Source organism: Chelonoidis abingdonii, chromosome 5 (assembly GCF_003597395.2).
Source record: "Chelonoidis abingdonii isolate Lonesome George chromosome 5, CheloAbing_2.0, whole genome shotgun sequence".
NCBI classification, from domain to species: domain Eukaryota; kingdom Metazoa; phylum Chordata; order Testudines; family Testudinidae; genus Chelonoidis; species Chelonoidis abingdonii.
In genome coordinates this window covers 11480511-11497497 of record NC_133773.1, presented here as the reverse complement: position 1 = coordinate 11497497, position 16987 = coordinate 11480511, and the positions used below count along the sequence as shown (strand labels likewise).

The following is a 16987-nucleotide window of genomic DNA, read 5'->3' as shown; positions in this document are numbered from 1 at the left end:
ACCTCAACATTCTCTCAGAGCTATGGGCTTCAGGGCGCAAGCCATTTCCGGTCAGGTGGCATTCAAGTCAAACAACTGTCGTTTCGGGGTGTCTTGTCCTCCATAATCGCCATTCATGAACCTCTGGGCTCGTAGTGCCATGTGTCACTCCGAACCTGGCCAGGATCTTGCCTTTAGCTGGGAATAGTTTGTGCAGCTTCTGCAGACAATCGTAATAGACCTTCTGCTTTCCCCACAAGGAATGGGGCAAGGATACCAGACCATTGTTTCTCGCGGGCCAGGCCTCCCGCAGCGGCTGTTCTCTCAAAAGCCAGAGGTATGCTTCCACATCATCCTCCCTGGTCAGTATTTTTTGTAAGTAATGGCGACCCGTATGGTCCTGGTCCCTTCCCCGTGGTGATCTGTCCATAAGCGGTCTTCATCTGGCTTATTAGTCTCTCAGCAGCTCGGTCCCTGAGCAAGCCTGACTCAGCAGCAGCTGATTATTCTCTTGCTGCAATCTAGTCGCCTCTTGTTGCGGTTGCCTGGACCCTGTTAGCTCCTGCTGTGGAACCGCGTAGCATGTATTAAGGGCCTTGACCACGCGTCCATCTTAAGGGTGGGAGGGTTATGTCTCCCCTGGACTATGTCCCCAGCGCGCAAATCCCACCCTCGACACCACGTGTGGCAAATTGCCGGTATTGTTCTCTGGGTCTCGCGCTTTCTCTTCTCTGGGTAGGTTCAGGGCGATATTGCTTGCCTCTAACCAGTTCTTAATCACTCCCCTAGTGTCCTTGGAGGAGGGGAGTGGAGAGGAGGGACCTGGGCCGCCCTCTACTCCAGGTCCCAACCCAGGGGCCCTGGGGTTGTGGTGAACCACTTGACTAGCGGTTTCTTCCCGCTGGGGTACTTCCCTCTCAAACCGTCAGCTTTGAAGGGCTTCTTGCCTCTCTTCTATACAAGCCTGGTGCCCCTTACCTAGGGTTTCTGTTGGGCTTTCCATCCACCGCAGCACTCCTCCAAACTTCTATTTCTCTCTGGACAAACTCTTCTCTCTGCAATCTGCACTCTGCTCCAATCCAACCTTTCTCTTCAACTACACCCTCTGTCTGCTGAACAGGGTTTATATCCATGACTGGAGTCACGTGCTCTAACTGGAGTCAGGTGCGCTATTGGCCACCAGCTGTTCTAGTTATCTAAAGAACCTTCCTCCCTTGGCAGGGAATAAGCCCCCTGCTACACTCTTATGCTCCTCTGGCCGTGCTGCTATCACAATATATATTCACAGGAAATAAGTAACCAAACACATTGTTGTGCTTTATCTTTTATTTTATTAGGTATTTACAATAAATGTGACAAAATGTCTTGTCCCCTTTAAGATCTGCTAGTTTTTATTGGTATAACTAACCATTAGAGGAGTGAAGTTCTGGAACGCCTTCCAAGGAGAGTAGTGGGGCAAAAGACATATCTGGCTTCAAGACTAAGCTTGATAAGTTTTATGGAGGGGATGGTATGATGGGATATCCTAATTTTGGCAATTAATTGATCTTTGATTATTAGCAGGTAAATATACACAGTGGTCTGTGATGGGATGTTAGATGAGGTGGGATCTGAGTTACTACAGAGAATTCTTTCCTGGGTGCTGGCTGGTGAGTCTTGCCGACATGCTCAGAGTTTAACTCATCGCCATATTTGGGGTCGGGAAGGAATATTCCTCCAGGGCAGATTGGCAGAGGCCCTGGAGGTTTTTCGCCTTCCTCTGTAGCATGGGGCACGGGTCACTTGCTGGAGGATTCTCTGCACCTTGAGGTCTTTAAACCATGATCTGAGGACTTCAGTAACTCAGACATAGGTTAGGAGTTTGTTACAGGAGTGAGTGGGTGAGATTCTTTGGCCTGCGTTGTGCAGGAGGTCAGACTAGATGATCATAATGGTCTCTTCTGACCTTCAAGTCTGAGTCTATAAATACAAATTTTGCTAACACCTGAAAAAGATAGTCCCAGGCTATGTGGTCAGAGGCCCTTTCGGCATCTAAAGAAATGACAGCTAAGGGTTCTTTAGAATCTCTCAAAGCAGTAATAATATCCATTAGTTGACGCAAATTATCTGAGCCATAAAGGACACTTATCTGATTTGTTTGTGTAATAAATTTACGATGTGCGTGAGAACTTTTTTCCAGTCGCATAGCAAGAGCTTAAGCTGAAATCTTAGCATCACAATTGATTAAAGAAATTGGCCTGTAATTACTATTTAGTCCAAGGTCTTTCCCAGGTTTAGGAATAACTGAAATTACATCTTCTCTTAGAGAAGGTGGGAGAGTCTGCTTTTTCTTGGCCTCATTGAACATATTCAGTAAGCCAGGTGTTAAAGTTTCAGAGAGCTTTTTATAAAATTCATTTGGGAACTCATCTGTGCCAGGTTTGAACGATATGGAGAAGGGAGATGCTAAAGAGTACAAGACATTTAGAGAAAATGTATTGTAAAGATTTCAGATTACCCCAGAAACCAATGGAATAAAGTACAGAAACCTCAGAATGTTTGATGATAATATATTGAATCTGTACATAAAATGTTGTCGTTTCTGAGAAAATGGATAATGGGATGAGGGTTGAAGGTGATTATGGAAAAACTGTTTGATCTGAGAGCCCAGGAGCAATGGTTAAGGGTATTACAGATGAGGTAAAGGCAGCATGTGACCAAAAAATAAATAAAAATCCACAGTTTGAGAGGCTGCAGAAATTGCTAAAATGTTGACTCAATGGACCATGGGAGGGTGCAAATCCCAGGGGAAGGGAAATCCCCCATATCACCCAGGTTAAGTGGGAAGAGGGGATTGAAAATAAACCTAACTGCAACTTTGAATTAAAAAGAGAAAAAGCCAAGGGAGCTTAGGTCTTAAAACCCTTTCTGAAAAGGAAAGGCCAGTGATCTGCCATCACTGTGGGTGGGGCTCCCAGCCATATAGAACTAAATTGGCCAAAATTTGTGGTAAATGAATGCCACTGTCATTGCTCCAGATGCAGTGGTGGAGCAGGAGGAAATCCTAGTGAATGATATAGGGATGGCTTTTAGGAGGAGAGTGAAGAATTTATTAAAAATGCCGTGTGACTCCATGTTAAGACTGATTTAGAGCCTGAGGAGTTCATCCTCGATAACTGGTTGGAGAGATCTAAGTATAGAACACACAACCAATTGAGGGTTTGTGCCTGGCTTCCTAACACTCTGCTCTGAGGTTAGTACTCACGCTTGAGTCAGTGTGGGCAGCAACACACTAGTTCCTAAGTACAATGCTCAGTGTAACAGAGTGGTATTTTTAGTAGTCATGATCCACCTTCCCGAGAGAGGACACTGCTTGCCCAAGTCCATGAGTGGGCATGTGCAGAGACCACTCAAAGAACTAATGCATGTCACTTGGTGGTAACCGCATTTGAGATGCACCGTGCATCCCCCTCCTTCCCAAGTGCTAGTAATCCAGCTGGGCTTTGGGAAGGAGACCGTGGAAGGAAAGGAGGAGGTTGGTATGCTTCCACACTGTGTGTGGATCAGTGAGGGGCAGAGGGCCTTATGATGGGTACTGCCTACTAGAGGTTTCCATAGATCTCAAAGAATTCCTCTAGATACAGGTGAGGACCATTTTAGCTGTGAGATAACACTTAGTAAATCTAGTTTCATGGTTACTTTTTCTCATGTTGCAGAAGTCTTTGCAGTCAGAAACAGGAACAACTGAGCAATCCTCACAGATAACTGCTGGATTGGAGCATGGTAATGAACTACATAGGGTGAGTTCTTGATGCTTTGACAGATACTGAGTCTAAATTTCCTTTGTTTGTAACTTGGGAGTAATTGTGTGCAGTCATCCATTGGGCAAAGCTGCCTGTTATGGCTAGTAGTAGCAGAAGATGGGGAGATGGTTGTAGGCCAAGTTTCTATTGACTGGTAAGACTGGTTCCAAAGTGTGTGAATATTTAGACTTTATGAGCTGCTCTTAGTAATCCTGGAGCATCGAGACCATAAGTCCTGAAAAGGATCAGAATAACTTTTGTATTGAGGTGAATTAAACCACTGGAGAAACTTGCACAGAAATTCTGAATATGCCTGACTGCCTATTTGCAGTTGCATAACAGAAAACATCACTTAAATCCTGATATGCATTATAAATATATAGTGTTCTGAGCCCTTTCCACTGGGGAAAAGAGCACCTATATTAGGAAATGACCAAATGAAGAAATTTGTGATGTCTAAAAGTATCCCACTATTAATTTTATCCCGATTAGAAAGCACATTAATAGATACAGGACTTAGATTGAGAAATGCTTTATCTAAGATGACTTGCAGTGGAAAGTTTCTGCAACGTAAATTAAGATGCCTATAGAATTGCCAGCAGCCAGGAGAGTTATGAAGATGTGATCTGATAAGCTTAAAAAAAATGTAACAAATCTCAAATAGATGATTAAGAAGTTTTGCACTCCATACAAAACATTTGGCTACTTAAAATTACATGAGATTATTAATGGTGCTGGGGTAGTACTCTTGAGGACTCTGTCAGCGTGCCTAGACAAGTGATATTGGTGGATAAATATACATCTCACCAGAGGTGCTGGAACAACTTGTAAAGTGGGGGTGCTGAGAGCCATTGAACCAAACTGTAAACTGTGCATATGATGGAAACCGCTTCAGGCTAGGGGGTGCAGCAGCACCCCTAGTTCCACCACCTATGCTTCTCATGCCTCACATAACTAGCTTGAAATAACGTGTTACATTTGTAGCTTTTACTTCCAAAGATAAATTGAACTTTTGTCCTGACTTAACAGTCCCTATTCAAAGCAGCTGAATTCTGTTGGGTTTTTTTGACACAGGAACTAGAAGCCTTGAGGATCCAAATACAGTCACAGTCTTCGGACATCTCTAAACTTCAGTCTGAGAAACAGGAGCTGCTACAACAAATGGTAACTCAGTAGGACTCTTGCAGCCTTTCCTGATCCTGGTGCTATTGATTTAACTGTAAAAAAATGTTTTTCACTCTTTGTCATCGTTCATAGCAATACAGGGCCTGTTCAGAACCAAGCCCTACTGCTGGGGAAAAGCACAGGTACTAAGCTGAACTATTCTAAATCTTTAATATTGAGTTTTTGGATAATATAGCACCACCTTAATCAAGCCTAAAGCATAAGTAAAGCAGATAGAGCAGGATAGCGTAATGATGAACTGCCTATTCCTGGGGCACAGGTAGGCTGCTTCAAGCATCACATCCCTACCGGTCTGATCTGGTGTAAATCCTGAGTTGTCAAACCCTCTTTGTTAAACACGCATCCTTTATTTCTTGTCTCTTAACATCACATAGGTGCAGACTATTAAACATCTATAAACATTCTGTTCTAAATATATGTCACACACAGTAACCCAAAATCCTTTTAAACTGATAGATTTTTACTTCTCTTGCTAAAACTCTTAACTAGTACCTCATCTGTCTGTTTCTAGCGATCACTATCCTCCTCCTTACTCAGTCCAGCTGTCTTTTCTTTGCTTTCCTATGTTCCCTTATTTCTGACAACAGCTGTCTCATTCTTACATATCTGCTTCTTGTGGCCTTGGAATAACAGGTTGGCTAGTTCTGCTCTGTCAATATCCATCCTCCCTAGTCAGTTTTCCTAGGGAGGTTTGCATGTGGCTGGTAAATCAGACATTTGTCAGGTTTGTTTTACCCTGTTATCTACACAGTCCAAGAATCCACTGTAGATAAGACACAAACCAACTTTCTGATTTTTTACAACCTTTGAAAGCTGTGTCAACAAGACACGTGCAGAAAGCAGAGAAGTTCCCTTTTACATGTTCTTAAGACTGTTGATTATACACACAAGCAAATACACACACACACTTCTCTAACATTATTTAATATACATTTATCTGACACAATTCATTATATATTTCTTTACACTACCTTGATGTAACTCCGCGAACTTCAGTGAAATGCTGAGTCCGTATTTTCCTCTCCTTTCAGTCAATATACTGATGAGATAAATAACAGTCAATTATCAGTTGATACCTAATAAGAGTTGGAGGAATATGCTTTCACAGAACCATTGCATGTGTTACACCATTGCACACTTGTATCATTTAAGAAGCCAGGGGAAAGTGCTGTAATATTTTAAACTCGTACTGTACATAACAAGGTCAGAAAAAGTGTCATCACTGTGTTTATTCCTGAATCTGTTTTCTGCACCATATGACACTTAAGTGTGGCTTAATGGGTGTAATCTTGTTACATAGTTGAGTGGGCAATAATTACTTAAAATGTGTAAGAAAAGTGGACATGTAATTATGAATGATATTTAAAAAGACTAGTAGGCACAACAGTGTAATACTTTACATTTAACTGGCAATTCATTGGCCTTGGAAAAAGTAATTACATTGGCTTTGTCATCATATAGGGCTTCACCAGCAAATCTGCTTGTGAAACTTACAAAACTCCAGGAGAGTTTGGAGGTTTTACAGATTGGGGCCACTGTTCCCATTTTGCCTGCCCTGCTGTTATATTAACCATGTCGTTACTTTTCTCTCCTCCCAAGAGAGCCATACATATGGGAAAAGTTCAGAGCTGAAAAACTCTTGTCAGCAATGCCTGCTCTTCTTAGCACCCTGGCTAGCGCCTGGTGCCAGAAACAAGATGGGTGCATGGCCTGTCTGCTCTGTGGGATGTGCTTGTGGAATGCCAGCCAGCCTGCATCTCAGAAGCCCTTTATCTTGGCTGTACAGAAACCTGTTGCTGTTTTGAGTGCTGGCATATGCAAGTTCCCATTTGTGAGCTTTCCATCTGTCTGACAGTGTATAGAGCCCCTCAGATCATCAGCCTGTCTTTGATTTTATATGAGCGCACAAGTTGTACAAGTTCCAGCACGTTGGCTATATGGTGGGAGGAAGTCTACAGCTGGATGAGTGAAAATTACATTGACCACTGTGAGTATGATTAAGACACTAACTGTTCCTGGTACTGAATATCTATTCCACAGAATACAGCTTCGGTTCCTGCTCTGGGGGACAGCAGTGCTGTAATAGCAGCAAAGAACAGTGAATTAGAGGGCAGATTGTTGCAAGAGATAAAAGAATTGAAGGTTGGTCATTGGCGAAACACAAAACCTGAAATAACTCTATACACAGTTTTCAGTTATGGTCATAATGTTGTGAAGTGCTTCAGTATTAAAGGTGACCTACAAAGGTGGGGAAGGCTTTTGGGGATGGTTCAAGTCTTTGGGAATTGATTTTCTTTTACTGTATCAAAAAAATCTTAAGCTTTTTCCTGTTGAGTTTTCACATTAGAAATCCGGCTCTTGTCTGTCCTGACAGATTTGGTCTGGAGAGCATGAGAAGTGATCTCAAGAGTCAAAATGAAAGTTAAACAATTGAGGATAGGAAAGGCATTTTTAGTTGACGTTAAATACACATTAAGAAAATGGGAGTTTTAAACTTCAGTGATGGGCAGACAGCAAGCCTTTATTGAAGATTTAATGCTCTTGGGCCTCTAATGTTTGAGCACTATCCTTATCTCCTCAAAATATTTCTTCTGAGGCAATCAGAAAAATTGGGGTAGATGGGGCTTTGTGCTCCCGAACTTTCTAAAATAAAATGGTGCATGCGTGGGTACCTGTCAAGTCTTCCTTAAACATTGTAAAGCAAAACTTAACTTGAGAGTGTCATCCAGGTCACCTGTAAGCTGTGGTAAACGGCCGAAGTTGTAGTTGTAATAGCAGTCCTGCCTGGACTGCCTTGGAGATTGCAGCCAGGACTTGAGTGTGACGGGTAAAAGCTTTGAGCCCTTTCTCTAGTCTCCAGAGTTCCCCACCCCCCAGGTATGAAGTCTTGTGTCTTTGGAGTGGAATCCTGTAATTCTCCCACTCAGACTGGGTACTGGGCCATGGCACATTGTGTACCAACCGCGATTAACGCAGCAGGTCCAACTTGGTTCAGCCACCAGAAGTTCCCCCCTTTGGGAGTGGTGCCCCGTAGCAGCCTTCTGAAAACAAAGTATAATTTAATCTCCACTCTCCGGATCTGAAAGCATGGGCTGTAGCTAAAGGACCAGCTCTTAGCTTGAAGGCAGTAGTGGGTTCATAAACCTCTATACATGATTTGACCGCTGAGGAGGGACAGACTCTGCAGTGTGGGGATTGTAGAATTGAAGCTTCAGACAAGTGGAGGCAGGAATGTTGAGCTGTCATGGTCGGTCACTTGAGTGACTTGAATGAACTGACTACTTGGAGTGTGAGTGACTTTCTTATTTTCGTGACTCTTGCCAGAATGAAGTTAAAGCGCTTTCTGAGGAAAAAGCATGGCTAAAGCAGTGTCTTGACTCAGTCAGCAGTACAGTTGCTGTCTTGCAAAATGAGAAGAGCAAACTCCAACAAGAAGTTGCAGAATCTAAAAAAGAACAGGACGACCTCCTGGTGCTTCTCGCTGATCAGGATCAGAAAATATTAGCACTAAAGAATAAGCTCAAGGAACTTGGGGAACCGGTAAGATAAGTGTTCAGTGAAGTAAGTTCCAACATTCAAGGCTTGGAGTAAGCCGTTACCAAGTGCCCAGTAGTTACTTCCTTTGCCTACAGTCATTCCCAGTGTCTACATTGTATAGACTAGTGGTTGTTGAAGCAGACAGAAGAGTTGGCTGAACTTACAGACACATCCTCTGTTTGCTGTAAGTAAAGCAGGTGCACAGCTTAGGGATGCAGTTAGATTGTGGGCCAAACTGGTATCAACTGGGTCAAAAGTAGGTGTGTTTGCCCCCCATATGCACTCGGTACAACGAGCATGTGACCATCTCTCCATGCAGGGGCATTGCCACAACCCTGCCTGCCTGTTTCGCCTTGAGGTTAGCTGGCTGTATTGCATTCTCCATAGCTACCCCCCTTGGACCATTAAAAAGCTACAACTCAAAAAGCTGCAGCCTGCTTATTAAATGGAGTAGAGGTGCCCTGTGTTTGGCACTGGCTTTCAGTGATCTTACATGTAGAATTTAATGAGTTGGTTTTATCATACATAGCCCAGTGGCTTCGGACCTGATTGCTTGGCTGTCTCTCTCCATGACACATCGCCACAGTTATAAACAAGGACACTCTCAGCTTTGAAACTCGCCCCCCACACACACCTTGCTTCTCCAGAGGCTGGATTTTGTTACCCATCTGAAGACATTGCAAGGCCCATCTTTTTGTCTTCTCCTCACAAGCATGTTCTATAAGAACCATAATCAGGGAGGTTCATGGACAGAAATAACTGCTAGTAGCTTTCAGCATGTTGCCATTGCATGCTTGCTAGAAAATAGGTCCAGATAGCTCTTGTGTGCAGAAACCTGTCTTTCAAAACCACACATGGCTATTCTGTCCTTTGTCTGCGAGTAGATATGTCCCAGCGATACATACGGTACTACCGGATAGTAATCCACCAAGTGCACATGCTAGATTGGTCCCTTTCAGGGTGCATTGCTTCTCACAAACTCCACCGTAATTTACAATTGGGCTTGTGCATCAGATCACGTGTAACTGTTACTCTGCTGCTTATGTAGTGGACAGTGAGTTTTGGTGAGATTTCCTATTTGAATACAAGTACTTCATATGTGTCTCTAAATGGGTTCTCAATATAAGGCCATTGGTAGCACATAATACCCCTCTTGGCCATGCTACACCAGTTTGTAATGTCCTAACTCGAGTCAGTTTTGAAAGAAATGCGTGGAAACGTTTCTGTTCAATATTTCTACAACCTTTGGGCCAAGTTTAAGTAGAGAGGATCCGTTCAACTTTCTGTGGAAAGTTTGTGGGTCATCAAGTTACGAAAGAGGTCGTAACATTTAGTGGCTTCATTCAGAAGGTTTTGAAGTACTGCACAGACATTAAGTCTCAGCAATCAGTATGGTAGGTCGTCTCATTTTACTGGTGGGGAAACTGAGGCACGGAGGAAGACTTACTCAAGGGCACAGAAAATAAGTGACAACTCTGGGAAGTTCTGTGCCCAAATCCCCTGCTTTCACTCCAGACAACAGTTTTCCTCTCCTCAGGACTGAGTCAAATAAAACCCGCTGATCTCTGAGTTGACTTCTTAGCTTTGATGTCGGGAGCAGTGTGGTGATCCACGATGGCTGATGCCTAGAAGTTGAAATACTGATTATAAATGCAATTTGTATGGTAATTTTAGGTTCGCTTTAGGCTTGTTTTTCATTACTTTGCAATTTGTTTGGCCTCTGGCTTACACTTCTCTCAGATGTTGCTTCTCTCAAAAGAAATCCCTGATTTTTATTTCAGGTGGAAGATGAGGATGATATTGAATCTGGAGACCAAGGTGATGAAGATGAAGAAGAGGATGGGGAAGAGGAAGACTAATAGTGCTTTAGTGTCAGCATGAGAACATTAGAGGTTGCATTATAATACAAAATTAAACTAATGCTGTTGACCTACAAAGTAAAACATCCACTTATGGAAGCAAATGGGAAAATAATGTTCTGATTTTCTGAAGTGAAGTGTTTGGAAGCCATCATAGGTGAAACAAAAATCAGTGTTAAGTTAAACAAAAGCATCCCAACTTCTAACCGTTTAGAAGCCGCTTTAGACACTGTTTAAAGCATGAGGGTGGCAATGTTACTGCCTTAGTTCATTGTCGTTTACAGAAGTTCTGTGCATTTGTCTGTCATTTTAATGTTTCGTTGGAACTCTAAGGTGATCAAATACATATGTATTTGGTTTAACATCTGTTGAATGGAATCATTGCTTCTACATTCAGCATTGAGCTAATCAGAATTCATAGGTTCCTTTAAAATAAGTGGTTATGTTGGGGTGGGGGGGCTAGGTGAGTTGGGAATTGTACACACCCAGCAGCTTCTGGTTCAAGTATACTAAAACAAATGGAACTGAACAGTGTCCCGTGCCTTGACACCTGAAATGGCTGCACCGCAGTCTGTACCTCAGCGAAGAAACCCAAGGAAACTGCACCATTATGCTAACAATGAGGAGGGAGTGGCATAGAAACTTGGAGCGGTATGGTAGCATTTCTAAGCTGAACTTCTCCATATTTTTAAAAAAAAAACCCAAACACCGCTCATCCGAAAGATTAAATGTGCTACCAGATCATCATAAATGATTTCCTTATATTCTTGAGTAAAGAAATGAAAATACAACTGATCTATGTAATTTATTGGCTCTTGTGCAGAGTAGATAAGAGAATAGATTTTAAAAGAGCAAAATTAATACACAATGCGTAAATTTCATGTTTTGGTAATAAAAATAGATATGTCCATTTAGTTTTCATTCACTTAATTCTCTTGTGTTTTTAATTGTGGATTTTACTACTCATTTGAGCAGAGTGGCTTAAAAACACCAGTCTGACTGGATAGATTAAAAGAGTGTTCGCAAAGGTACTGGTTTTGTAGCTTGTCAAGCTGACTTGACGATGGTGAAGAGTGAGTTTTTTGAGCTGTTTAGCAGTTTGTATGAATGAATGTATTTCCACTACATGCATCCGACGAAGTGGGTATTCACCCATGGAAGCTCATGCTCCAATACGTCTGTTAGTCTATAAGGTGCTACAGGACTCTTTGCTGCTAAGTTTCTCTTGGATTCTCCCAAGATGCTTTCATAGCCCAGGGCAGTATATCATAAGCCAAACAAGTAAGATTTAGACAAGTGAATGAAAATGGTTGGCTGGTTATATTAGAAACATTTTAAAATTCTCTTGTATATATTGATTACCTGCTGGGTAACAGTTCACGTATGGGTTGAGGTAGAACCATCCTAAAATAAGGAGTTAGAGAGTTTGCTCCTGCAATCCCTTTATACTGGAACTCCTTGAAGTCTGTGGGAGAGGAGTAAGGATCAAAGGCCATGGCAGAGTCAAGTCCTGGGCCGTATTGACAAAAAGGAGAGTTTCTGTGAAAGGTTTTCAGGTTGCATGACGCTTCATGCATTTTTGAGTAGTCATTTTAAAGTACGCTTGGCTGCACTATGAAGTCCTCAGCCTGTTCACCCAGCATATATAGTACCCTATCACATCCTTCACTAAAACCATATACCATATCTTGGAGGGTCTTTCACTTTAACTAGCCAACGTGGTTTGCCTTTAAGTGGTGCAAAATAACCACGCCTCTCTTAGTCAGGGGAGAAGCGAGTTGTCCTGACATTGTTCTGATTGCCATATATATTGGAGTGTAAGACAGTATGAGCAGCTGGAAAAGCTTAAATGTGGCCAGCCATTGGCAGCCATATGCTGCTACTAGTGGAATTAAGCAGAAATCTCAGTGTGTCACTCAAAGGAGAGCTGTGGTTTGTCTTCGAGTGGTCTCTCTATGGGTGTGCCACTCTAGGTATATTCGTATTCCTGCGCCTCGGATTGGAGATGTTAAGTAGCAATGTCCTTTCGGCCTGCCCATGAACTTTCCTCATCTTGTGCTCTCCTTTGGTACTATATCACGCTGTGTGGGCAGACTTCCCTCAGTTCCTTCCCAACTTCTTTTGGCCTGAGACAGAGCCATAGCAGAGTCAGAGTTCAGTGTTCCTTATCTATGTCTTTCTTTGTTTCTCCATTAATAGCGTAGTTCATAGAGTTTCCGTTCGGGCTAATACTCCCATTCTTTTCTAAATCAAAGAAATAAAAAAACCTCTTTAATTTGTTAGAATAGCTAACTCCCTGTCTTTAGTTCTTTGTTTCTCCCCCCTCAGGAAGTGAACCCCCTGTTCCCCCCNCAAAAAAAGATAGGTATGCCTGGCTCTCCCAGGTTTAAAAGTTGGATCTCTGGCTGAGAAGCCATTCCAGTTAGCGACGGACCTTCCTGCTGCATTCGCTGCGTCGAAGAGTCACACGTGCCTCAAAAGTGCACTTTTTGCCACAAACTAAAATCAAGGGCTAGGAAAAACATGAACTAAAATTACAACTGCTCATGATGGAAGGTTCCCTTAGACCAGCCCTCAGGACCCCTTCCCCCCGTATTGCAGTCCCTGATGAGGCTGATTCCATCAGTGTCCTCGGCTCAGCACTTTCCGATGACTGCAAACAGGAGATCTTTGGATTCCTCTCAAAGCAGGCTACAAGTCCCCTGAGTAGGGAATCAACCAAGAAAAAGAGGTCCCTGACAAGGTCAACCACCTCAGTACTCACCAACCTCGACGAGGTGCCCCCAAGACTGCAGGATCCTCAGTATGTTGGCACTGCAGAAGACCAGCACAACCACTGATCAATGATGAATGGTAAGCAGCGACTCCTGACTTAATTGTCGGCAAAATGATCAGTCCTCAAGGATCACTAATTGTTTCCCATTCACAATCTCAGCAACCTGATCATCGCTACGTGGTTGCCGTGATGTCTCAGTTCTTTGCATCACCACTGTTGGCAAATTGATCAGCCCTCAATGGTCAATTGTCACTCCTGACTTCCATTCCAATTTACAGTCCGCAAACGGATGAGCACTGAAATATCAGCAATGACTCCAAAATTGTTTGCCATCTATGTTGTTGACCAAATTGATCAGGCCTCAATGATGAGCTTTTACTCCTGACTTTTCTGTCACTTATAATATCTGCAAACTGATCAGCGCTGAATAACCAGCACACCTTGTTTTCTAACGCTGTTGGCAAGTTGATCAGCCTCCAATGGTCAGCAGCAGAGCCGTAACTAGGCAATTTAGTTCTGGGGCGAGCACGCACGTGTGCGCCCTCACAGAATCCTGCCTTCCATTTAGCCCAGAGGTTTTCAAATTAGAGGGGCACGAAATACAGTTTGCAAACCTCTGGGCTAAATGGAAGGCAGAAATCTGGGTGGGTGTGTCATCCCACCTGCCCCCCCCACATCACTTCTATCCTTCTGCTCCATTTTCCCACCGCCACAGCTGAGAAAAGCAAGAGATCATCATCCGTGTGGAATGGAGTTAGCCACAGCAGGCCACATCATTTCTGTGATTTGAGGACATGTGCCTGCCCTAGCTAAGTCTGCTCCACGTTGATGGTATCTTGCTATTCCCAGCCAAATCACTGAAACTAGGCTTTTCTATGGCAGCTCTTACATAGCAACATTGGTATTTGAATTTCAGCTTCACTAGCTACTGATGCTAGAGCTGTAGTTACAGGCAGCAGCGGTGTATAGCTCAAATAATAAGACAGGGTATGGCCTCATGAAAACAAAGCTGTGACAGTGCGGTTCTGGTGGGACCCAACCGAGAGTGCCAGTTCAGGACCAATTGCTCAAACAAGGCAGTCACAGCCCAAGACTAGGGTTTTTCCAGCTCTAAGGTAAACCAAGCCAGCCAGATAAAGAGGACCCTGGTTTCACCCCACTGGCTAACCACAAGTCCCACAAGCAATTTCCTTAGACACTCCAGTCTCCCAGTATCACCACCAGTCCCACACGTCCTGGGGAAGAATGGTTATGAAAACCAACACCCCAGTAAAAGAAAAAGGTTCTCTCACTCCCAAAGAATCAAGCCCCAGACCCAGGTCAATACACACATCAGATCTTACCCACAAATCACGCTGTTGCCAGTCCTTTAGAATCTAAAGGTTCATAAAGGGAAAAAGGTAGAGATGAGAGCTAGAATTGGTTAAACGGAATCAATTCCATACAGTGATGGCAAAGGTCTTAGTTCAGGCTTGTAGCAGTGATGGAGTAAACTGCAAGTTCAAATCAAGTCTCTGGAGAACATCCCCTGCTGGGATGGGTTATCAGTCCCTTGTGTAGAGCTTCAACTTGTAGCAAAGTCCCTCCAGCGGTAAGAAGCAGGATTGAAGACCAGATGGAGATGAGGCATCGGCCTTATACAGGATGTTCCAGGTGTAAGAACACTTCTTTGTTTTTACTGTAGAAAATTACAGCAAAATGGAGTCTGCAGTCACATGGGCAAGTCCCTGCACACCCTGCTGAGTTACAAGGCGTATCTGCCTTCTCTCAATGGGTCAGTTGTGTAGCTGATGGTCCTTAATGGGCCATCAAGCAGGCTAAGCTGAGCTAACACCCACCCGTCTGGGATTTTTCCCAGAAGTACAGTACAAATTTAACATACAGACAGTATACAGCCAATACCTATAACTTCAACTACACAGTGATACAGACAGCATAATCATAACCAGCAACCCATAACCTGGTCTTAGACACCTTATATGACCCCCTTTACATAAGATTTGGTGCCACTACAGGACTTTGGTTGCAACCCTTGTTCTATATGGTCCTAGTTTATATCAATAATGTCACAAAAGCATTGCTTAATCTCTGCAAAGGGAGGGTTGGCTGAAGTTTGCTTAGAAAGACTACTCACCAAAGATCAATGAGTATCTGCTGATCTTGTGTTAACGAGAGCCTATGAACGCTCTAACTGCAGGTTATGGGCGAAGGATCTGAAAGATTCTTGCTTTGAGGAGAAAGTGAAGAATTCATTTGTATATGCAGCAAAGAGGTGAGAACTAAACAAAACAGTGTGATCCTGCACATCTCTGAGTGGCTTTAGTGACTAGGAACTCTCAGTATCTCTTCACAACACAGCAGCTTCAGGGCAAAGTGTGCCTATGTGGTATTAGTGGCTAAGACTAGACTAGAGAAACACACACAGCTGTTTCACCCCATTCACTCTTACAGGCACACAACCTAACCATCGCATTCCTGCCTCAAAATATAGCCCCCAGCAGAGATGGGAGAGCAGCTTCTCTTCTGAATACAGTTGGTCTGAGAATTAAAAACGGTGTTAGCCAAGTGTCTGTCCTGTGAAATGACAAGGTTAATCCGGCCCACGTTAAAGGATTACTGTCACATTTTACTAGCTCGGTGGCTAATGATGAAAAAACAGAGTTGCTGTCTCCTCTCTCAGCCTCCCACGTCCCCACTCTGCCGGGTGCCTAGTAAAGCCCTGTGTCCGAACCAGAGACGGGGAGGGAGAGGAGGATTCTGACATGCATCTTTAGCATGCTGCAGTCAATCTCACAGCCCCAGTTTGGAGCGGTCTGTGTTTTGCTACAGAGCTGAATCTATGTCAGCACAGCAAACGGGGTGAGAACAGCACATATTTAATTCACATGGTCATGCTCATACATCTGCCTATTCAGGAAGGCCTGTTGTAAAGCTGATTCTTCTCCCCTCCCTGACCTCATCAAAATACCTGCTGGATAATCAGATAACAGCTGGGGATGCTTCTTGTGGTGGCTAATAAAGTGTTCAGGGTTCTCCTATTGACGGCTGTAGGGCACAAAGCCAAGCTGGGCTAATAAGGGCTTGAGACTTTAGTGATCCCAGCGTCTGAGCTATGCTAGGAACTCCTTGGTGAGGAAGGCTGTGTATGCCGCCAGCGCACTGCAGCCCTGAGCTCCCACTCACAAGGACAAGGCCTTGCAAAGCTAGGCGAGGAAAAGCTGCATGAGGGGGGAAGAACCAGGTCACCCAAAGGGCTGGCTGGGAAACATGAATTCCATTTTACAAACAATACAGAGGTTTCATTACTGGCTTTTGTTCTGAATTGGGATGAAATTCTAGAGCCTCACTGTAAAAATAGTCAAGCTATTCTAGGGGGTCAAAGCAAGGCCTTGAACCTGGGTCCCCCAGATCACAGGGGACTGACTGGTTTTGGGGGAAGACTCCCCCCAAACAATGCGCTTGGGACTTCCCATGCCTGCTTTTATGTACCCAGATATGTGACACAAAACACACACAGCACAATGGGACTGACCCAAAGCCTGCTGAAGGCATCCAGCGGCTCTAATGCACGTTGCCCATGCTCACCACTGTATTGTGTGTCTTGCAATGTTTGAAGCTCTGGCTCCTGGAACAAGGTAAATGCGTGAGCATCCCAGTATAATTGAAAAAAAACACCAAAAAACCCTCAGGGTGTCTCCTTTACATGCAGAGCGGCACCAGCAGTTCAACAAAGCCAGAACAAGCGTCTCTTAAATGGAACCACCAGCAGGGGTTTAAACAGCTAAAAATGAACCCCATGTTTATTATTCTTTAAAAAGCTCATGATTCCTAAGCCAATGTCAGGATCTTTGGGTCCTGACAGGATTTTT

At 43.7% G+C, this 16987-nt stretch overlaps 1 protein-coding gene across 1 annotated transcript in view; it reads left to right on the top strand.

Annotated features, from left to right (window-relative positions):
• The window catches only part of USO1 (USO1 vesicle transport factor), a 64284-nt gene extending 53017 nt beyond the window's left edge, over positions 1-11267 (top strand). Inside the window, 5 exon segments of the mRNA XM_075066067.1 lie at positions 3675-3758; positions 4836-4925; positions 6987-7088; positions 8271-8486; positions 10265-11267. Of these exon segments, the coding sequence (XP_074922168.1) occupies positions 3675-3758; positions 4836-4925; positions 6987-7088; positions 8271-8486; positions 10265-10342 (570 nt within the window). The 3' untranslated portion in view covers positions 10343-11267.
• Positions 11268-16987: the final 5720 nt, after the last annotated feature.